This window comes from Argiope bruennichi, chromosome 6, assembly GCF_947563725.1.
Source record: "Argiope bruennichi chromosome 6, qqArgBrue1.1, whole genome shotgun sequence".
In the NCBI taxonomy this organism is placed as follows: Eukaryota; Metazoa; Arthropoda; class Arachnida; order Araneae; family Araneidae; genus Argiope; species Argiope bruennichi.
Genome location: NC_079156.1, coordinates 131475460 through 131496926, shown reverse-complemented (window position 1 = coordinate 131496926; position 21467 = coordinate 131475460). Strand labels below are relative to the sequence as shown.

At 26.8% G+C, this 21467-nt stretch overlaps 1 protein-coding gene across 2 annotated transcripts in view; it reads right to left on the bottom strand.

Moving 5' to 3' along the window:
• The window catches only part of LOC129972700 (uncharacterized), a 98445-nt gene that overhangs the window by 42988 nt on the left and 33990 nt on the right, over window positions 1–21467 (bottom strand). For both annotated transcript variants that reach the window (XM_056086929.1, XM_056086928.1), the window contains exon 2: window positions 5645–5743. In XM_056086929.1, the coding sequence (XP_055942904.1) occupies window positions 5645–5727 (83 nt within the window). In that variant the 5' untranslated portion in view covers window positions 5728–5743. The remainder of the gene's footprint in view (window positions 1–5644; window positions 5744–21467) is intronic.

Sequence of the window (21467 nt, the reverse complement as noted above, 5' to 3'; positions counted from 1 at the left end):
ACACATTGAACATGGAAAATAAGCCGAAACTTCATAGCTTGATTCTAAAAAATAAATAAAGCTAGAATGAAGTTAATAGTAATAGAAAAGAATAGAATTTGAAATAATCGATGAAATATGTATTGAGAAATATGCTTAAAATATTTTTAAAAATTGATTAAAAGTAAAAAAACAAAAAAAACAAAAAAAACCCCAACTATACGGCAAAATATTAGTATTATGGAAATGGCAATGTTTTGAATTCTAGATGATATAAAAATGAATTTTGTGTTAAAATATTTTATTATTGAGAATCTTTTATAATATTTTATTATAATTATTGAGGGAAAAAAATCAAAATTTCGTTTAATTTTTGGTTAATTAAAACAATGCAGGGTTTACACAAGATCTGTTATAAGACTACCAGTAGGCAACGCATGCGTAGAAAGGCTGAAAAATGCAGCTCGGTCCATGGCAAGTAATTGTCCCGACGGGACAACAACATGCCTCTGTATTGTAGTTTTATCTTACTGAGTATGCGTTTGTAGAACTTGGAGGGGTTTTGGCAGGAAAAAAAAAATCAATCACTCATCATAGATTAATTCCGTCATTTTTTTGCTCTTTTTTTTTTAATGCAAAGTTATGTTTTTTTTTTTTTAATTTTGCCCTTTTTTTATTTTACCATGTTTTTTTTTTATGTAAATATCCATCATTTTAATACGATACTCAATAAAAATTAAAATTTCAGGGACGCCAAAACGGCCATTTAAATATGGAATGCTTGAATCTATCTTATGAAATTGTGGCAAACATAAATCAGTTCCTTTCTACGCATGCGCTGCCTACAAGCCGTTTTATAAATGGCCGAGTGTAAAAGAAATATGTCTTTGAGGTGCACGTTTTTGCGCTCCAAAGTATTTATGTATCTAGTTTGCCATCTCTACCATAAACGGTCTAGTCTTTAGCGCGCCAACAAATAAACACAAACATTCATCTTTATTAGTAGTAAAGATAGGGATAGAAATAAAGAAGTTCTAATTTAAAGCTTCTACTTTCATAAAAGCATGATTTATTAAATTTATTCTATTTCACGATAATAAATTTTAACAACTGTGATACTCTTTGAAATATATTTTTGTAAATTTTTGGAATTATAATTCAGTGTTTTTATATTGCTGTGGCGAAAAGTGAAATGTTTCTCAAATTTTAAAAGTAGATGGCATGCAGAAATTTTAAGCCAAACTGTTGTATCACGTGCATCCTTTCTGTTGAAAATAAACTATTTGTGAGGAGATCCGTTTTTTTTTTATTTCTTTGACAAATTGTCGTTTCCATTCGAAAGTCTTTGGAAGTTTTTGTAGCTTCCCAATATTTACGATCAGAACAGATGTTTCAAAGAGCTTGTTTTAGATCATGGCTTCTTAAAATTTTTACTCATGATTTTCACGACGATTTATTAATCATTTTCCTCCTAAAAGTTGCTTCGTCATATCGTAACAGCGAAAAAAGAATTGATACTAATCCTAAATATTAGTGAATGATGTATAAACTAAATTTAAAGTTGTTTTTCAGTTCATTTTTAATGATAAATCTTTTATCGAAATTATCTTTTTAAGTGTTATTTACTTAGGAATATTGAGAACATAAACGAAACTTCATTTTGTGAAATCTTATTTCATTACTAGAACATTAAAGAACAAAAATGAAACTTCATTTTGTGAAATCTTATTTCATTACTAGAATATTAAAGAACAAAAATGAAACTTCATTTTGTGAAATTTTATTTCATTACTAGAATATTAAAGGACAAAATTGAAACTTCATTTTGTGAAATCCTATTTCATTACTAGAATATTAAAGAACAAAAATGAAACTTCATTTTGTGAAATCTTATTTCATTACTAGAATATTAAAAAACAAAAATGAAACTTCATTTTGTAAAATTTTATTTCATTACTAGAATATTAAAGGACAAAATTGAAACTTCATTTTGTGAAATCTTATTTCATTACTAGAATATTAAAGAACAAAAATGAAACTTCATTTTGTGAAATCTTATATCATTACTAGAATATTAAAGAACAAAAATGAAACTTCATTTTGTGAAATCTTATTTCAAACACTATGTAGAATTTGTTCAGCTTTGAATCTATGTACACTCTGAAATTAAATGTTGCCATTTTTTATTTCTTGTTTTAGTGTGTCTGCATAGAATGATAAATATAACTCTGTTAACTATACATACAAACTAACATTGACATTTAGTCAGTATACAAAAAAAAAAAAAAAAAAAAAAAGAATAACACATTTGATAGAAGTATAGGCGTATTTTTTTTTATTTATTAAATCCTTTAAAAAAAGAATTTAAATATAATTCTCAAATCTTTTAACGCTGCTTGAATAACTGGAACTCGCTTAGTACTATCGATTTCTATATACTAGCCTGGAAGATCCAAAGTGTGCTCTTTAGGCATCTTGATTTGATCATAAAGGCGTCGCGAATAATTATATAATTAACATAAACGCCAAAGGATTTAAGGGATTTAGATAAATGATTTAAGGGATTTAGAAAATAAATGAATTTAATTCAGTGAATTTAAATCTATTAATTAGTTATAAGAAATGTTACTATCGATAGTTACTGCTATAAAAGGAAACTATCGTGCAAATAATGCATGTGTAAAATCAAATGAGGCTAACTATGTGTACATTTAAAATATGTGATTATATTCGCGATGAATTTCGTGAAAAATGAAGTAAAATTTTAATTTTTTTAATATTAGTATATATTAGTATAAAATGAATTGGGAAATATCAGTGAAACCAAAATATACGTCAGTTAAATGATAAAATTTGTTCAAAAATTGAAAAAAAAAATGTGGGTGATTTCGCCATTTCACTAAGAGGTATAAAGCAAAATCCCCTAATTTAAAATTTTATCAAATGATCTCCTCAAAAGATCTCTTTCTATCTTATCTTTAAATATCGATTGTTCGAATGATAAATTTCATTTCATTTTAATTTTAATTTCATTTTTGATTTGTGAAGCATTAAACAACTGCGAACTATTTTTATACGAATTGAGTGCTTGCTCTCATGTTCAGAAATTGTTGATCACATTAAGAAATTTCTATACCAAATTTGAAAAAAATATATACGCTGAATTTTAATTTACGTTGGTTTTCATAAGAAAGTTCTACCAAAATTTAGAATTAAAAAAATAGAATTTAAAATATATAATACCATTAATGAATATATTTTGCAAATACAAATTTTATGAAAATGAATGAAATCTATATAACTTGTTTCTTCTTATTTTTCTTAGTTCAGAACAATGCAACTAAATTTAGAAACAAAATTCAAACGATTTTATAAAGACCGTTCAGAAATTAACTATGCTCATTTAAAAAATAATTTAGCAAGAAAAAAAAAGACTTTTCAGCGTAGTTTCCTTAACTTCAAGAATTGAGAAAACGAGCAAATATAAGAAGACCAATCCATAGCACTGATTATTATATTTATTAAAGATTGTTCAAAACATTTTTATGAGAGATGAAATGTGCTTTGCTTTATTTTTTACTTAAACTATAAAATGTTATCGATTATTTTGTAAAAAGTGCATGTTGGAATTTTATGAAGGCGCAGTGGAAAGGTCCGAATTCAGCGATTTTAGAACTATTACGCTAACCAATGTGATAACACACCAATGAGAAAGAAATCGGAATTATTTTTCTCATCGGTGACTGTTTTTCTCACATTAAAACGAGCGAAAAAAACATGATGACAATGAAAGAAAGAAAAAAAAACTTTGAAAGATAATTTTACAATTATATTTTAAGATATTTTGTAAAAACAGAATGTAAAATGCTGAAGAAGTGTTAAGTAACTTTTTTTTTAAAGTTTTAAGGATTATTTGGTTCCTTTGAAGCTGTATTTGAACCTGCAATCATACAAGAATTAAGTGAAATGAAAAAAAATTATAAATAGCTCCTAAATTTACAAAAAATGACATTAAAATAATTTTAATATTATATTTGAGGCTTCATTTTTTTAGAAATATATTCTAATATTAACACAAATGTAAAAGCATATTTACCTTTTCACATACTTTTCTTTAATATTATAAAAATAAATTAAATTTTATAATTATTTATGAATGAAATTAAAATAACTTGACGGAGTTATTTATTTTTATGTTTAAGCTTCACATAATATTTTAAATTTGAAAAGTAGGAAGTCATTATTTAATTTAATTATTCATTGAAAGGATTGGATTGGATTGGATTGGATATTGGTATTTATTGGCGCAAGAGCCATATCTGACTATACTGCGCCCATTGAAAGGAACTTATGTTTTAGTTTTAAAATAAACTTAAGAAACGAATTTCGATTATTTTGGAGTTCTCAACTTTTTCAAAATGTCAGAAATCATTTATTTCACTGAAAAAATTCTTTTGAAAAAGATAAGCTTATAGTTTGGGAAATACTTTTGGGTATTTTTTGTTGTTGTTATTTTAAAAAGTGAAGTGAGATTTATGAAATTAAAAAAAATGATAATTAATTGGGAAGGGATTTTTTTTAAAAAAATATCTTTTTATCTTTTTTTAAAGTTTAGTTATTTTTTTGACCTATTATTTTGAAACCAGTTTTTCTGCACGTATAGATTTAACTAAGAATGAGCACAGAATTTTACATAGAAGTAAATACAGGTTTTCAACTCTTTAAGACAAAATAAATATAAAATTTACTTGCCTTTTGCACTCGAAAAATAATTCGATGCATAATTATTTACCTGATGCAAGGATTTGTTTATTTTGTGCTCCGAACAAGATACAAGCCACCTGATACAAGTATTTGTGCTCCGAAATATAAATATATGTAATTGCGTTAAGTTGAATTTTTCCAAAAATTTTCTATATCTTTTTAACACTCTGTAGATAATTTAATAATCAAAATTAAAAAATAATAAATAAATAAAAATTGAAGTATCTGCTATCGCAAATTTAAAGTTATCATAGGAGGACATTATTTTTTTAAAGTCACCCGACAGAAAAACCTCATGTCCTCACATGACATATTTTGCAATCACCAACATTTAAAAAAGGTTTTTTTTTATAATAATTAATATCTTCTTACAACTCTGCCATTATTGGCCAGACAGGAGAATCGGATACATGGCGGACATTCGCGCCAAGTTGTAACTTTGTTTGGCGATAAGTCACCAAATCCGACAGCCTTCTTTATCATTTTCTAATAATCCTAAAATCGAAAAATTGATGCCTCAAAAGCGATAAATGCTAATTTCTGCCCGTGTTTTTTGTGGCTTCAAAAATCCCAAACCAAAACAACATCATGTTCTTACATGATAATAAATATATTAAATATCAAAATGATGCCTGCACGGCGAGTGAGATTAGCGCCCATCGTGCAAAGGTTTAAGACATCGATGACTCATTTACTCGAATTACTTTTTCTCACCAATTTTCTCTAAACAAGGCTTGATTGTGATTAAACAATTTTAAGCGTTTTCACGCATTTCAAAATTAATAGGTAAATGAATCAAAATGGAAAGCAACGATGTTATTTTTTCCCCTAGCAATTAGTGTCTACAGGAACCAATTCTGGGTTTATAAAAGGTATTAAGAATTTTCGAAAAGGAACGTACCTGCAATCGATGGCTTCAGCAATGAGGCATATGCATGTGACACAGCAGAAGACAACTAAACTCTGCTCAGCTAATCGCGTCATGTCGGTATACAAGGAACTAGAAATTGAAGAAAATAAGAAGTTTGAGAAATGAAACATTAAGTATGTGAGTTATAAAAAAGAAATTATGAAGTTAAAAATCATGGTACATAATTTAATTATCAAACTTTTATTTTTTAATAAGACTAAATACCATTTTAAAAATGTAAATAGAATGGATCCAATGGATCTCATAATTTTTAATTTGTGAATAGATATTAATGAGACAACTAAGACATCAAGCCAATTTAAACATTACCTTATCTTATATTAACTTATCTTATCTTATATTATTTTACCTTATATTACATTATCTCATCTTATATTATCTTGCCTTATTTTATATTATATTATGTTACTTTATATTATCTTATATTCTATTATCTCATACTACTTACTATCAATCAATTTTTTAGGAATTATATCTTATCAAAACAAAAGAAAGCCTTAATTGAAATTATACCTCCACAAACACTTATGACAGTCTGATTGGTTAGAAATGTTTGCAAATTGGTAAAATTGATCCAGTTGTTGTGGCTGAGAACTGTGTCAAAATTTTATTCTGCGGTTCCACTAGAAAATGAAAATTGTAGCGATCTAGGGGAATTCATAAGTTTTAATATTAAGTAAAAATTGGTGAAATCCTTTCTGTAATCGTGGCTGTAATCTTGCAATCTTGCAAAGCCCTCTTGTAAAATAGTGCTTTTGACATTTCTCTCAAGAAAGGAGGCGATGATCATTTATGGCCTATCAAAGAATCACAAAATGCCAATAGAAAAATAAATTTGTAAATTCGAAACTGCGAGGGTCTCGAAGAAGGAGAATTCGGAGGATTCTCTCAAGATTTGTTCTAATATATTTTGTATAACGAAGGAGTGCTTCTGAGATTTACTACAAAATGGATAGCGATAAACAGAAGACTATTGATGAGTTATCATTAAAATCATTAGCATTCATGTAAAATGAAAATTCCCGAAAATCTAGAACAGTGGTTGGAATGAGTGGCTGGTTCATTTTTTTCGTCAATTACTTTAAATATATAGATTATAATATTTTTATTACTGAAAATTGATTGTTGCAAACCTTTTTGACACTATAAATAAGTTCTCTCTAAACTTATTTATACTATCTATACGATATCCGAAATAATTCCTGATTGCAGTTAATAATTTAGAAACAATTAGCAATAATAATAAAAAAATCATGATAATATAAAATTCAAAATTATTTTCTGTAACAATATAAAAATGAATAAAAGTATAATAAACAGAGATAGTTACTTTAATTTCAAAATATTTTTTTGCATAAATTTATTTGAAATAATATAAAATGAGCAAAATCCATTTTATTCTAAAGCAGCAATACATTTTAAATAAATATGAAACTATCAACCTTTAAAGAAATTTTTAGAAATTGACAGAGCGTCATATTTTCTTAAAATATATTGTTATTTTAGTGTAAACTGGATTATGCATAACAAGTAAACCAAAATTCTTGAACAATCATCAAATGCAAGTATAACAGATACGAAAATAATTACCTTAAAGTGCCAAAATTTTAATTTACTTTCGATACTGTCAAACTCTAAGCATTAATGTTCATAATGATAAGAGAAAAACTGAATTAAAGTGAAAGAAGAAAAGCTTTAAACATAACAGAAACTAAGTTCCCAGTTTTTTAATTTCTGTTTTTGAAAATCGTTTACGAAAAAATTCTTATAATTTTTTCCTTATATATCCAAAAATACTTGTAAATTTTTAACTATATCTACTCAAAAAATTTTCAATCTCTCAAAACATAATATATGAACTATTCATGAAACAAAAAACATTTTAGAAATAAATACAATTTTCCATCTTGAATCGATATTGAATGAATAAAACATTTTCTTGTGAAAATGACATTTTACCACCATTTTAGCAGAAAATTCAGGGACAATAAAAAAATTAAATTACAATCATTTCATAATTTTGAATTAAAAACATTTTAGAATGTAAATTTATTTGAATTATTTCTACTACGAAATTGTATTCCTTGAACGTTTCAGATTTGAAATATTCGTGTGTCATTTTCAGAAATACGACGTGTATAGCAATAATGACATTTTTGCTTTAGAATTTTAAAATCCTTAAATAAATACTTGATGTTTCAACATCTTCCAAGACCCGATTGATAACAAATAGAGTCGAGAACAATTTTAACTAAATAAACACGATTTCGAGAAATTCCTGTAAGGGAATTAAGAATTTTTTTATTAATCTCTAAAGTATCTATAATTATTAAATGGTCTTTAGACTGATTGAATTTCTTTTATCCTGGGGCATTGTTCCACAGACATATTTGAAATTATTAATTTACATTTGCATGTATATGTTTTAAATACTTAAAATTTAACTTTTTTTGCTTTTATATATTGTGTGATTATCTGAAGGGATTGACTTTTGTAGTTCAAAATTATTAAGATGAATATGCCTTTGGGTTGTCACTAAGTTTGTTTAAGGATATTTGCATTTTAAATTGGATATTATTACATTAACACCTTAATAGATGCTAGAAAAGCTATCTTATAAATTAAATTAAATTATATTTTAATTAGTTTATTGAAAATGTCCGAGACTGTACTTTATAGTTATTGATTATATAAAGCTAATTATTATCTTATGTATTTGCTCTATGCTTAGTTTCGTGTATTTTTTTGCAATTTAATTATTTCCCATTTGATTTTTCAATACAAATAGTAATCGAGTTGGTTTCATATTGCTTGTATACATGCTGTTAAAATAGATGTTTTTTCATTAATTTATATAACATATTAATTTAAATGAGATATTATTGAAATTTTTCTGAGTTTGCTTTTATTGATATATTTGCTTATTTTTTATGAATCTTGTTTGTAATGCCTTGATAAATTATTTTAACTATGAAAAGAGACATTCTTGCTTTACAAAATGCACATTACTTGTCATTTGGAATTGTTTGTTCGTCAGGGTCTCGTAATATAATTGAAGATTTATGCACTTTAATATTCATTGAAGATATAAAAAACTTTAATGACTCCGTTATATAAATTTTATAATTTAAATGACAAAGAATTAGCCAATTTGTTTCACAATTATATTTTTAAAGATGGGATTTTGTAATGAAATTTTTATTAACTTATCAATACATTAGAATTTTGAAATGTGATGCATTTTTGTTATCGCGGGGACTATAAATTATTTTAATATTTTCACGACAATTATTAATTAGTTAATAGAATAGAATATTTCTTTCATATTGAAACAATACTAGTGGTACCACCTAGAAATGAATTTGTGAAATGAATGAATTTCATAACAATAAATTAGAATGAATGATTGAAATTTAAAATACTTTTCTTCAATATTCTATTAAAATTTGTTATATATGTATTTTTTATAATCTTTACATTTCTTTGATAGATTTTCATATAATGGATTCTGGTTTATTGGTCAATGGTTTTATTTGTCACAATTTTAAGAGGCTCAAATTTTTTTCATGCGTTTTTTTTTTTTTTTTTTTTTTTTTTTTTTTTTTTTTTTGCAAAATTTGTAATATATTATGGTTTAATTTTGAGGGGATAGGTGTTTTTTTTTATCTCTTATTTCCTATAGGAATGCTTGTTTGGAAAAAATTTACTTCCCCAATAAATGATAAGTTTCTGTTTATTTAATATATTGAATGTGAGATTTTAAATAATTAATAGATGCTGCACCAAGCAATTGAGATGATACCCAGCAGTTTTCTACGATCTATGAGTTGCTCTCTTATTTTTTTTAAACATGGATTTATTGCTGAGTGGATCGGTTTGGGTCAGACGATTCTTATCCACATGATATCTAAGTCTGGAGTGACATCATAAATGATTATCTACGTTTGGAATGATGTCTTGGTGAATGATGAAATGATGTTTTGGAGGAATATCTACGTTTCAATTATATGTTTATGAGTATCTACATTTTTGAATTCTATAAGTCCAAAAACATTATTTCTAGGATTATAAAGTGAGTTTTAACTTAATAAATAAGGAAAAAAGTTTTAAAAACACATTTTTATTGAAAAGATTGAATTTTAATTTGATTATTTCTACTTTTTAAATTTTAAAGTCATTAATATGAAAATTCAACTAAAAAGCATTTTTTTCAAGTAAATTCTGCTTTATTGAATGGAATCTAAATTTAATTCAATCAATCTACAACCTAATAACTGAATTCTAAATATATTTTGTATTGTCATTGAGAACATAGATTTGTTCAAAATTTCAGATTTATAAGACATAGAGATATAAGTAAGTGACAGATTTCAAAATTCCATGCTTATAAATATTAAACAAATCAATTAAATAAAAATGATTAAAAACAGAAATACAAGAGAGGTAAAATTCGGTATGCAGCGCTAATTCTAAAATTATAGATTTCTCTAGCAATGAATAGAAAGTCTGTCTATTCATTTAAAGACAAACTTCAGGCCTCAAATATGAGATAAATTACGTAACTGAAATTCAGCTGACTATTTCAACTCGCGAAATCATAAATAACAAATTAATTGAATAAAAAGAAATTCGCCTAATGCCAATTTCATTTATGGCAATTTCTCTTTGCTTTATGTATGTCATTTATAAGACATTAAAAAAACTATATAATCTTCTATATCTATATCTATACTTATAATAAAGCTCAATGTGTGTGTGTGTGTGTGTGTGTGTGTTGGCGCTCTACAGGCCAGACCGTTTGACATACAGCTACCAAATTTGGTACATGTATACCTTGGAGGTTGGGAATGTGCACCTGGGGTTTCTTTTTTCGAATTTTTAATTAGAATTTTAATTATTAATTAAAAACTAACTTTCCCGCCAAAAAAATCTTCCATTTTCCCCACCGCCAACTTTTCCGCCAAAAAAATCTTCCATTATCCCCAGCGCCAAACGAGAAAGGCTTCAGTTTTTTTTTCTCCCAACAGTAATGAGGCTAGGGTTAAAATTTTTCGGCGGATTATTTCAATCGGTTCTGTTTATTTTCTTAATGTTTGATGCATTTAAAATTAAACATTGTTAATGAATCAATCTTTCAGATTCATTCTGAAGTACTTTTGAATTAAAATAAAACAGAATAAAGGAAATTAAAAATTGTCTAATCCGCATAGCGTTACCCCAACTGGCGTAGAAAAAATCACGTATTTGCGTTACGTAACCGGCGAAGAAAATTCACGCATGCGCATTCTGTTCTGATTGTTGCCATGACAACGTTATCAATGAATGATTTAAAATATTTTTGGGTTAGTTGCATGCTTTTGTAAGTAAATTGTATTTATGTTAGTTATATATTTTTTGTATATGCTTATAGTTTTAAGTACATCGTTTTTTAAGTAGTTTTTTTAAAACCTGTTTTCAACCGTTTATTTTAAACGATTCGTTTTATTTTCTTAGTGTTTGATGCATTTAAATTTAAACATTGTTTATTAATCGATCTTCTCATAATGAATCTAAGAAAATTTTGTTGACCAACTCTTGAGATATTACATAAATTAAAAAAGATATTCTTTAATGCCCATAAAGTTTAAACTCTGAGTGACTCTATTTTCAGTAATCAGATTATAAAAAATGCTTTGTGTCAGTAAAAAATATTATTATATTAATTGAAGATAAATTCTTTCCACTTTAATTTAAAGCATAAATTCTACCGTTTTCAACCGTTTATTTTAAACGATTCGTTTTATTTTCTTAGTGTTTGATGCATTTAAATTTAAACATTGTTAATGAATCGATCTGCTCATAATGAATCTAAGAAAATTTTGTTGACCAACTCTTGAGATATTACATAAATTTAAAAAGATATTCTTTAGTGCCCATAAAGTTTAAACGCTGAGTGACTCTATTTTCAGTAATCAGATTATAAAAAAATGCTTTGTTTCAGTAAAAAATATTATTATATTAATTGAAGATAAATTCTTTCCACTTTAATTTAAAGCATAAATTCTACGGGTGCTAACAGAAAATGAGAGAGATACATATTACGTTATGACTGAAGGCCTTTATAATATTATGAATGAATTATATGATAATGAAAATTTGAAGTTTTAAAATATTTTGATGAAGAAGCTATTAAAGTAGAAATTGCATAAAATATTTAATTATTAAAATTTTAACGAACATTAAGATTGGCGAACCGGCTGGTCGCCAAAGGCGGCTAGTAATAAATAATTCGAAGAAAATTAAATTAATTTTATTTGGAAATTTATGAAATTTTTTTTTCTAAAATAAAAGAAATTATTACAAATATTTAAAAATAATCGGAGTAGATTCTCTATGCAAATATGTTGAGGATGAGTTTTGAATTAACGATATATAAAGAAGCTATTTTCTAATACAATTTACAATTTTTGCGTTATTATCGTAAATTGAATTTCATCTATCTACTTTTTTTATTTATAATGCTTGTATTAATTTTAAAAAAAACAAAAAACGACGCAACGCTCTAAAATCAGCAAAAGCTTATTATCGAACGTTTTGACCTTTATAGTACTGTCTCCTATAATTTGCATATTCGAAAGCAAAAATGCATTTATAACGCTATTACTTAGAAGAAACATCATTTAGAGGGTGAAAAAATACCACAAATATGGTGGGGGAGTGCCTTTTTTTTAAAAAAAGAAATTACCATTACATTTTACCGCGTTAAAAAAGCTGAGTATTCTGAAAGCTGTTAAAATACAATTTCTACGTCGCTTCTATTTGGAAAGTTAAGCCTCCAGAGAGAGTGCGTTGGCTTTCAGTTATTTATTTAAACGCACATCAACTGATTTAAAATAATGCATTTCGTGCTCCAACATAATTTAGATGGGCAAAAAATTTAAAACTGGAATATATTCGATTTTTAAAATTCAAACATCTTTTGAAATGTCAAAAGCGTCATTTTCAAGAGTGAAAAATTCTGCTTTTCTTACACAGATGCAAAAAGTGTTGCCACAAGGTTAGGCGAAACATTTTTTGTTTTACGTCTATTTTTTAACAGCTTCTAAACGCGAACTGAATGATACGTTATTTTTTTTTAAAAATTAAAAATGTTGCATGATTTTAAAATTACACCATTTGTTCTTAAATGGCAAGGGGTTATTATTATTATTTTTATTTTTTCAAAAGCGCTTCTTTAATAAATTGCAATTTATGGTAATAATATTTATGTGATTATATATAAATTTTGCTAGCATTAATAAGTAAAATTCTGAATGTAAGGATTTGCAGAATCTTAATGTTGATTCATTTAATTAAAAGGATTATTAATTAATTCATAATTTTTTACATTTAATTCTTCCATTTAGATATATTCATTGCTAAAAAGACTATGAACTTACACATTGCATAAGAGAATTTCTTAAATTATCATTTCTGAAAACTAATGAACTTTTTTCAGATAATTTCTCAAAAAATAAATGAAAAATGGACTCATTTATTTGCTTTGTGAATCAACAAAAAGAAAAACGAAATTCATGAATAATATATGTTATATCTGCAATTCATATTTAGTTGACAATCTATCTATTTGTCCATCCGCTTACGTAAATTCGGTATTTTAAAAACTCATTGAACTGGAAATATAAAATTCAGCACTTGGTTTTATCACCTAAAATATAGATTTATTTAAAATTTAGAATTGAAGAAAATGGTTGAAGGGAACGCGTTCATTGAAATTTGTGACAAACGAATAAAAAATAATTTTGTGTGTTTTTCTTACCTGAATCGTAAATTTGCAATTAATTTTGATTGGTTTTATGACAAAAATGTCTCAAAATATATATTCGATGTTTTTTATTCTGTACATCGAATATAAGCAAGAAACATTCCATGCCGTTGAAATCTATGAGCTAGTCGTGGACAGAATACTTTCCTAGTTGGAATAAGAACTGATTTAAAAGAAGAAAGTTAAACAAATGTGTAAATAAAATTCCTTTTTTTTCATTACAATTTTTTTTGGTGAAAAATGAGTTTTCTACTTTTTGCGAAGTTTATTATGCATAAGAAGGTATTCTAATAGCAAATGCTGTCTCCTACGCTTCCAAACAAAACAGATAATTCAGAAAAATGCAAAATTTACCTGAGCATTTTGAAGTTAGCTTTTGGTCAGAAGTGTCAGTGTTTTTCATTTATAAAGAGGGTTATCTTTCACCATAATAAAGTTAAATAAAATGCGTCTTTGGTAACCAGGTGGAAATTGGGATGCTGGCTTAACTTGGACAGTTGAGTTACTACCTATTTCGCTTTCTTACAAATTTGCTGAGAAGAAAATATTTGAATACTTTGGAGGACTACAAGAAACACCTTGATCAGATCTTTTAATGATAAGCCAAGAACAAAATACGAAAGAGGGATTATGAGACTTCCTAAATCGGCAAACCATTATAATGCCTATATTACTGACTAGATTTCAATGCAAAAAGAAAAATATTTCCATTTACCGTAAGAATTTGAGGAAAAATTACAAAAACAGAATAGAACCATCCGAAATATATTTGATTGATTCTCAAGCTTTATATATAAAAATAAAAGAAAAGCTTTTCCATAATTTAAAAGGTTAAAGTAAAGGTTTTAAATGAAAAGCTTTTCCATAATTTAAAAGGTTAAAGTAAAAAAAAAAAATTAACAGAACACATGTTGAGATGTAATTATCCTAAGAAATGCTCTGTTGCGATTACATAAAATGGATAGAACTATCAAATCCGGCTGCCAAAAATAATTTCCCAACTTTTACGGAAAGACAAACAATGTTTATTTTCCTTGGTGACGGATAGCTCGTGCAGATGAACGATTCATAAAAATGATTCGTATCCCTAATTTTCCCGCCGAAACCAATCACCTTTTTCTTCCTTTCCCCTGCAAGACATCGAGCAGGATTATTTCTCTTAATCCCAATCAGCTGCTCACCCATCCATCACCTCACCTCCTCCCCTTTCTTCAAAAAATCGATTATATCACGAGAAGCGAAAACGATTAAAGGAATCATCATCAGTCACATCGATACGTTTTCTTGAGAGGTTCTCATGGAGATTGTTTCCCGTTAACCTTATTGTTGCCACCGTTTGGTTAGAAAGAAACGAAAGTTCAATCTCATTATCCAAAGAAGTTGTTGAAAAATATTCAAATCTCGATTTGGAAATTGATACGAACGTCATCTGATTACCTTTTGGAGTTCGCTGGATGAATTTATCATTTTTCAAAACCGATTAATATGAACAAACTATCAAATTTGTAATCTTTATTTATTATTTCATTTTTATCTCTTGGCGTTGGACTGAAATTAAATGAAATCTGGAATTTGGAAATATAAGAATTTCTTATCATTTCATAAAAACAATTTATAATAATAAATTCTCTCTTAGATTGTGAAATATTATTCTACTTCTTTAAAATTTTAAAACCGTTCCTTTGACATATAGGATAGTCAAGATATTTATCTTTTCTATTTTTGATGACATTTGAGACTTTCTTAATTCCCAATGTTCTTCTTATCGGTGCATGTATATCTGAATAGGAAGCCTATATATTTGAACACAATAATTCAGAAAAGTAACAATCCATAAGATAAAATTCCCCCTGAATTCATGAAAATGAAAACGTATCAAATTCTGGATCAAATGCATATTGGAAAGCAGGATCATTTCTAAAACACATACTTTATTTTCTTTATTATACTTGAAGTTAAACGAAAACGCAAAGGAAGTTTTGAAATTGGGAAACCAATACAGATATTCTGATGGAAAATTAATTTTCTGCAACGATTTGATGTTCAAGGGCCCATTGTTTTCGAATTAATTCATTAAACTCATGAGAAACTCATTTTTGAACGTTTACTATCATAGCAAAATCAAATTTTAATGCGTAATTCGATTTTCTTAAGAAATAAAAGCTTAAGTGTAAAATGTTTTTAAAAACACGCTGACTTTAAAGGAAGAAATATTTTGGATCAAAACTATTTTGATCGAAAAGAACAGTAATAAAAGTCTGAAAAAAAAAACTATGTAAATCTCATTTACAGTAATTTTTAAAAATTTTAATGTATGTTTAGAATTTTCCTAATTTTTCCTATTCAAAATCGTAAACTTTTAAAATTTTCTTTTGATCTCTATGGCTTTGATAAAGCGCACTAAATTTTATAAAGGGACATTAATAAAAACTTGTTTTTAAAATAATTTTTGTTATTGCTATTATTTTTTTTCTTTTATGTATACTTCGTATACATAAAAGAAAATATAGTAGTCGTCAAAAAAAAAAATCTTGATGATTTTGATGAGTTAATGATAAATCTTCACGTTTTAAACCTCCAAGACACGCCTTTTGGAATTAGGTGTAGGAATTAGTTTTGAGCTGGAAAGATGAATTTCAGGATATAGTATCTACAGTAAATTTCTAGATTTCGTTCGTACTTCAAGCTTAAGTACTTCATCTTGGCACTTTCGATGTGTCACTTTTCTTATCTAATAAAATAGAAATTTTGCTCCCTTTATGATTTTTTACAAAATTTACTATGAAATTTGTATTGCTTTCGGCATGCATATATGTTATAGATAGGAACTTTAAAAAATTATATTCCGCAGTTAACTGGTTAAATTAACCATTCTGAAGCTGTCTATCCGTCTGTCCGAATATACAGTTAATTCAATCATTACAAAATGCAGAGGGCTTAATAGATGAAATTTGGTATATGAATTGAGCATCTAAAGTTTAGATAACTACTAAATTCGTCAAGCGTTTGACTATGTGTCGGTGTGTACTTTCAAAAGAATGTTAATGCGATATCTCAAAAAAGTAATTATATAAATATATGAAATTTGGTATGAATTTTTTTTTGCTATAATTGTATTTATATATTAAATATTGGTCGTATAAAAGGCATCCAAAATTTATATTCGCTGTTCTGCTTGTATCTCTACTTGTGTAATAACCACATTTCAACAATTAATCGCCAAACACCTCGCCCCTCTAATAAGCTCTTTCGTGATTACTATTCGTTAATAATGCGTTTAATAATATATAAGTATATTTTTCATAGAATATATTTTAAACTTTCGTAGATAGTTCCCACTGATCTTTTAATATATACAATATTTCACTCTTCATTATCATGTTTAATACTGGGATCCACTTCTTTCTAAAATTTATAATCAGATGATTCTCGTTGCCATTTAAAATAATTATTAGAATTGATTGAATAAATAATAAATCTGTTTTAATAATTTAAAAACATTTTTGTTATCGAAAGCATATTTGTAAAACATTATACAACTCCAGATTTTCAGGGAAAGAATGAAAGATTTATCACAAAAATCCTTTTCTACAAACATGGGAGAAAAGAAGTTTAATAGAAGGATATAAACATCTCCAACATTTCATAAATTTTACATCTCACAGTACTTTTTTTTAATTAATTGCTCCAATATACAAAACTTCAAAGTCTGTTTCTCTCAAAAAGAATACAAATATTAGTCTATTTTATTCAGAATCATGTCATTTTAAATCATCGTTGAAATGAATTTGCCTGCAATTTCAACAATCAAAATATCAATTAAGATAGTGAAATCACCACCCGTATATACAATATTTTAATTAATTCCATCCATATATAGAACACCTTAGCCTGTTTCTCCCATGAAGAATACAAACTTAAATAAATCATTATTTATTTTATTCAGAATTAAGTAATTTTTTAAATCGCCGTTGAAATGTATTTGACTACAATTTCAACAACCAAAGCAGCAATTGATATAGTAAAATCGCCAGATTCGAAACCATTAGCACTTTCCTAATCATTCACATTAACCCTTCGAAAACGTATGCGTATTCATGAAAACCCTGCGTCATGGTCTTAGAGAACCAACACTTTGATGATGTCTCTGATTTCAAATTCGAAAACTATTCCTTTCCGGCTTAGCATGGAGGTCATAGAGATGTACACCGAATAATTATTCTATCTTCAAGACGGCACATTCCTTAATCATAGATAGCATATTCCACCAAATTCTGCTGGACTTGGATATTATTCCAGAAGGACTACAACGATGGAATGCATTAGAAGTTTAAATAGGAATTTAGGGATGATTGCACACACATGATTTAATCTGAACTTCGCCTACAACCTCTTGAAAGTTTTCCATCAACTGACCATTAGGGCGGTGCTTTATCAAGCAAAGAATTAAATTAATGTGACAGGAGTAATCGCAATACTATTGTCAAAAATTATGACTTTCTGTTTCAGAATTTTCTATTTATTTGTAGCAAACGATTTTTTTCTTTTTAATTGAGAAGCTAATTTCTTTACATTCTGCCTTAAAACAGAGGATTTTATTACCATTCTAAATTTGTGAATTATGAATGGAAATACATAACTCTCTCAGAAGATTTAAATTTAGCATTACTTCAATGTTGTAAAATGTACATTAAAACTATAATTACTGAGATATTAATGATTAAAATTTTTATTGTTTAAAATGTATGCTTTATTCTTGGGTGAAATACATTTTTGATTAAGATAGAAGATAAATATATTTGTAAAACTTTTAAATATTCAAAGACAATTATTGATTGGAAATTATTAAAATGTTAATATGTGAATATTACCGTGGAAAGATTTATATGTCTAACAAAAACGAAGTTACAGAAAGAGTTTCATAGTTCCAAAAAGTGAATTTTAGTCACTTCTTCTAACCAATGTGTAATAACCAAATAGATAACATCTGAAATCCTGACATTGCAACCTGAGAGTTCTTTTTAATCCACATCTTTTTTTAATCATATTTTAGTTTTAATTCTGGTATTTTTCTAATTTTTTTTAATTTCAATGTTTAAAAATAATATGCACTTTTTCTTAATTTATAAATACATTATTATGTTCAGTGTCAAAGACATAAAGATGCTTTTGTTTTTATGTGGTATTTGTCTTTGTCTTTTTTTTACTTTAGAGTTTCACAGGGTTTATTGCAGAATTTTGTTTTATTTCTATCTACCATTCAAATGCTTTTTTACCTACCTTTCCTAAAGAGTGTAATAAATTATTTTGCAATATTTTTTGTGCTTGACTCTTAATAAAGGTGATGTTTTTATATCCACTCAACTATTCACTAACTATAATGGTTACATAATGAAACGGTGTTCCACATATAATTTTAATCTCTAAATAATTCCATATATCTGTACATGACATCATTGTGTGCTCTTTCTTTTGGCAGATTTTAGTAATTACTCTATACTTGTTTCCCATTTTTTAATGCTTTCCTTTTAGTAATTGTATTCAAAATTCTGAATTATAAGAATCCAATTCATATAAAAAGATTATGCATACTAAGCAGATGCAATTACAAAAGTTTAATTGTAGCTGCTTTGAAGTTCTTGCAATTACCTTTATATACAGCAGTTTTTTATAACATTCGTAATTATATCTTATTAGTAAATTTTCATTTGAAAGTAACAACATTTAATCAAATTTTCATCTATTGGCCATCATTTCTATCTTTTAGTCAATAACATTTAAAAACTAATTTATACTATTCAACCCACATTGCAATAACCATAAATACAGTTTCTCTAATCATCCCCTTTTGCAGAATATTTTAGTTCGAATAGAAGAAAATGCCCTCAGACTATAGACTTTGCTGATTTAATTAATAATTCCAATCGAACTTTATGGTAAACATATTTTGTCTCGGAGTTGAAACAATTTAAAATTGTCTTCAATTTTATTAGATTTTCTGTTAACAATGGAATTATTTAAAAATTATACAAGTGGGTTTTATAACTCAATTCAATATATAATATTGTATTTAATAATTAAATATATTGAAATATTGAATATGGTAAAACATTGCTTAAAATAATTGAATTCATTTTACAATTTTTAACAATTTTATAAGAGCACCGATTATATTTTAATTGAATTCCTATTGATTGATTGCTAATTAAACTCGAATCATTATGTTTCAAATAATTTTAACAATAATTCAAGATACGGAGTTTTGAGATTTTGAAATGTCCAGTAATAAGGACAAATACAAATCCAAGACGGACGGCTCTATTTAAACTGAGTATTATAAAGACGCGACCTTCTTAAGGTTCCTTGAAATATTGTCCTTTCTGTCGAAGGAAACATGACGGCAAATCTCCAGTTCAATGGAGCGTGCCCTGACTTCGTTTAATCGGTTGTCCTTCTTTGGTGGGCGAGCATCATTTGAGGCTTTGTTCTTGAATGCAAACGATTTTAAGTATGCAAATGACTTCGGAAGGCTTAAAAGGAGGGGGGGGGGCACTTTCACATTTCGCATTGCCGAATGAGTAGTGGGACCTTCAAAGTCCTCTTTTCCTAATTCTTTGAATGACTCGATTTGATGGAAGAGAATATTTTAAGTTATCTTCGTTTCTATTGAGATCGATTGTTTCAGTTTAGTTGAGTTTCCCGAATTTTCAGATCAAGTGAATCTTAATGTGCAATCTTAAATTTTTAAAACGAGATATTGCTCCAATAAATTTTTTAAATGTAGTGTCAGGGAGACAGTGCTTAGCTCGGAAGTTATTCTTTTTCTTTTGTTTTTTTGTTTTGTAAAACCATGCTTTTTCGGAGAAAATATGTAGATACAAAACACATACTCATTACATATGGGTATTTTTCAGTCTTAACTACATATGAACTGTTCATTTAAATAAAAAAAATCACGAATGTGCTTAATTTAACATGTTATTCGAAACAATCTGCTATATTACAGTGTTCATTTTACAGTTTATCTACCATTGCTTATATTTCTGAATAACAGACTAGTCTTTGCATACTTTCGGTATTAATTTACATAAGAAAATTCAGAATTTAAAAAACACCCTGATGCATTGAGATTGGCAAATAACATAAAAATTATGAAACTACTTAACTTGTGAATCTTCAATATAGCATTTTAAAATGTATCAATATTTATCAGTAACTTTAAACATAAAATATCATTTTAGATTAAAGCATTTCTTTAATTCGCATTACTTTAAACTTTTTCTCAAAATAAAAAGTTGAAAGAAAAGAAGAAAGAACTATCCCAATAAATTTATCTTTATTGCGAAGGTACGGAATCATTATTTTTTTCTAATTATCATAACCAAAGACAATTAAAAATGTCTTTTGAATTTGAAAGTATATAAAATGAAAACCCTTCATAAATAAATGAATAATCCGTGTCTGTTGAAAGCAGTTTTGATTTTCCTCATTCATTTTTAATTTCTTTTCTCTTAATAAAGTTCTTTCTTTCTTTCTCATCATTTTTATTCCATTCTTTTCACGATATTTTACTTGTTTTAATATGATAATGCTACTAGTTGTAATAGTTAAATTAAACTAAACTATTTTAACAGCAATTTATGTTTCCAATAATTATCAATAATTGCTCTAGACACTGTATTGCACAGTACACAGTATTAAGGTATCCGAACACGTTCGGAGCACTTTTTTAGAAAAGCATGGTTAGATATACTTTGACCATATTTCTGGGTTTAAGACTATTCAAAATTAGTAATAGGATGTCAATATTTGAAATAAATATTAATAATTATTGAAAATTTGCATTTAATCGTAAAAATGTAAGCACATTCTTAAAAAATTTCAAACCGGTACACCAAACACTATTACTCTCATCCGAACAAAACTTATACCAAAATAAACTACATAGTTTTCTCTAGGGAATGAACTACAAGCGTATAGTTATAATAA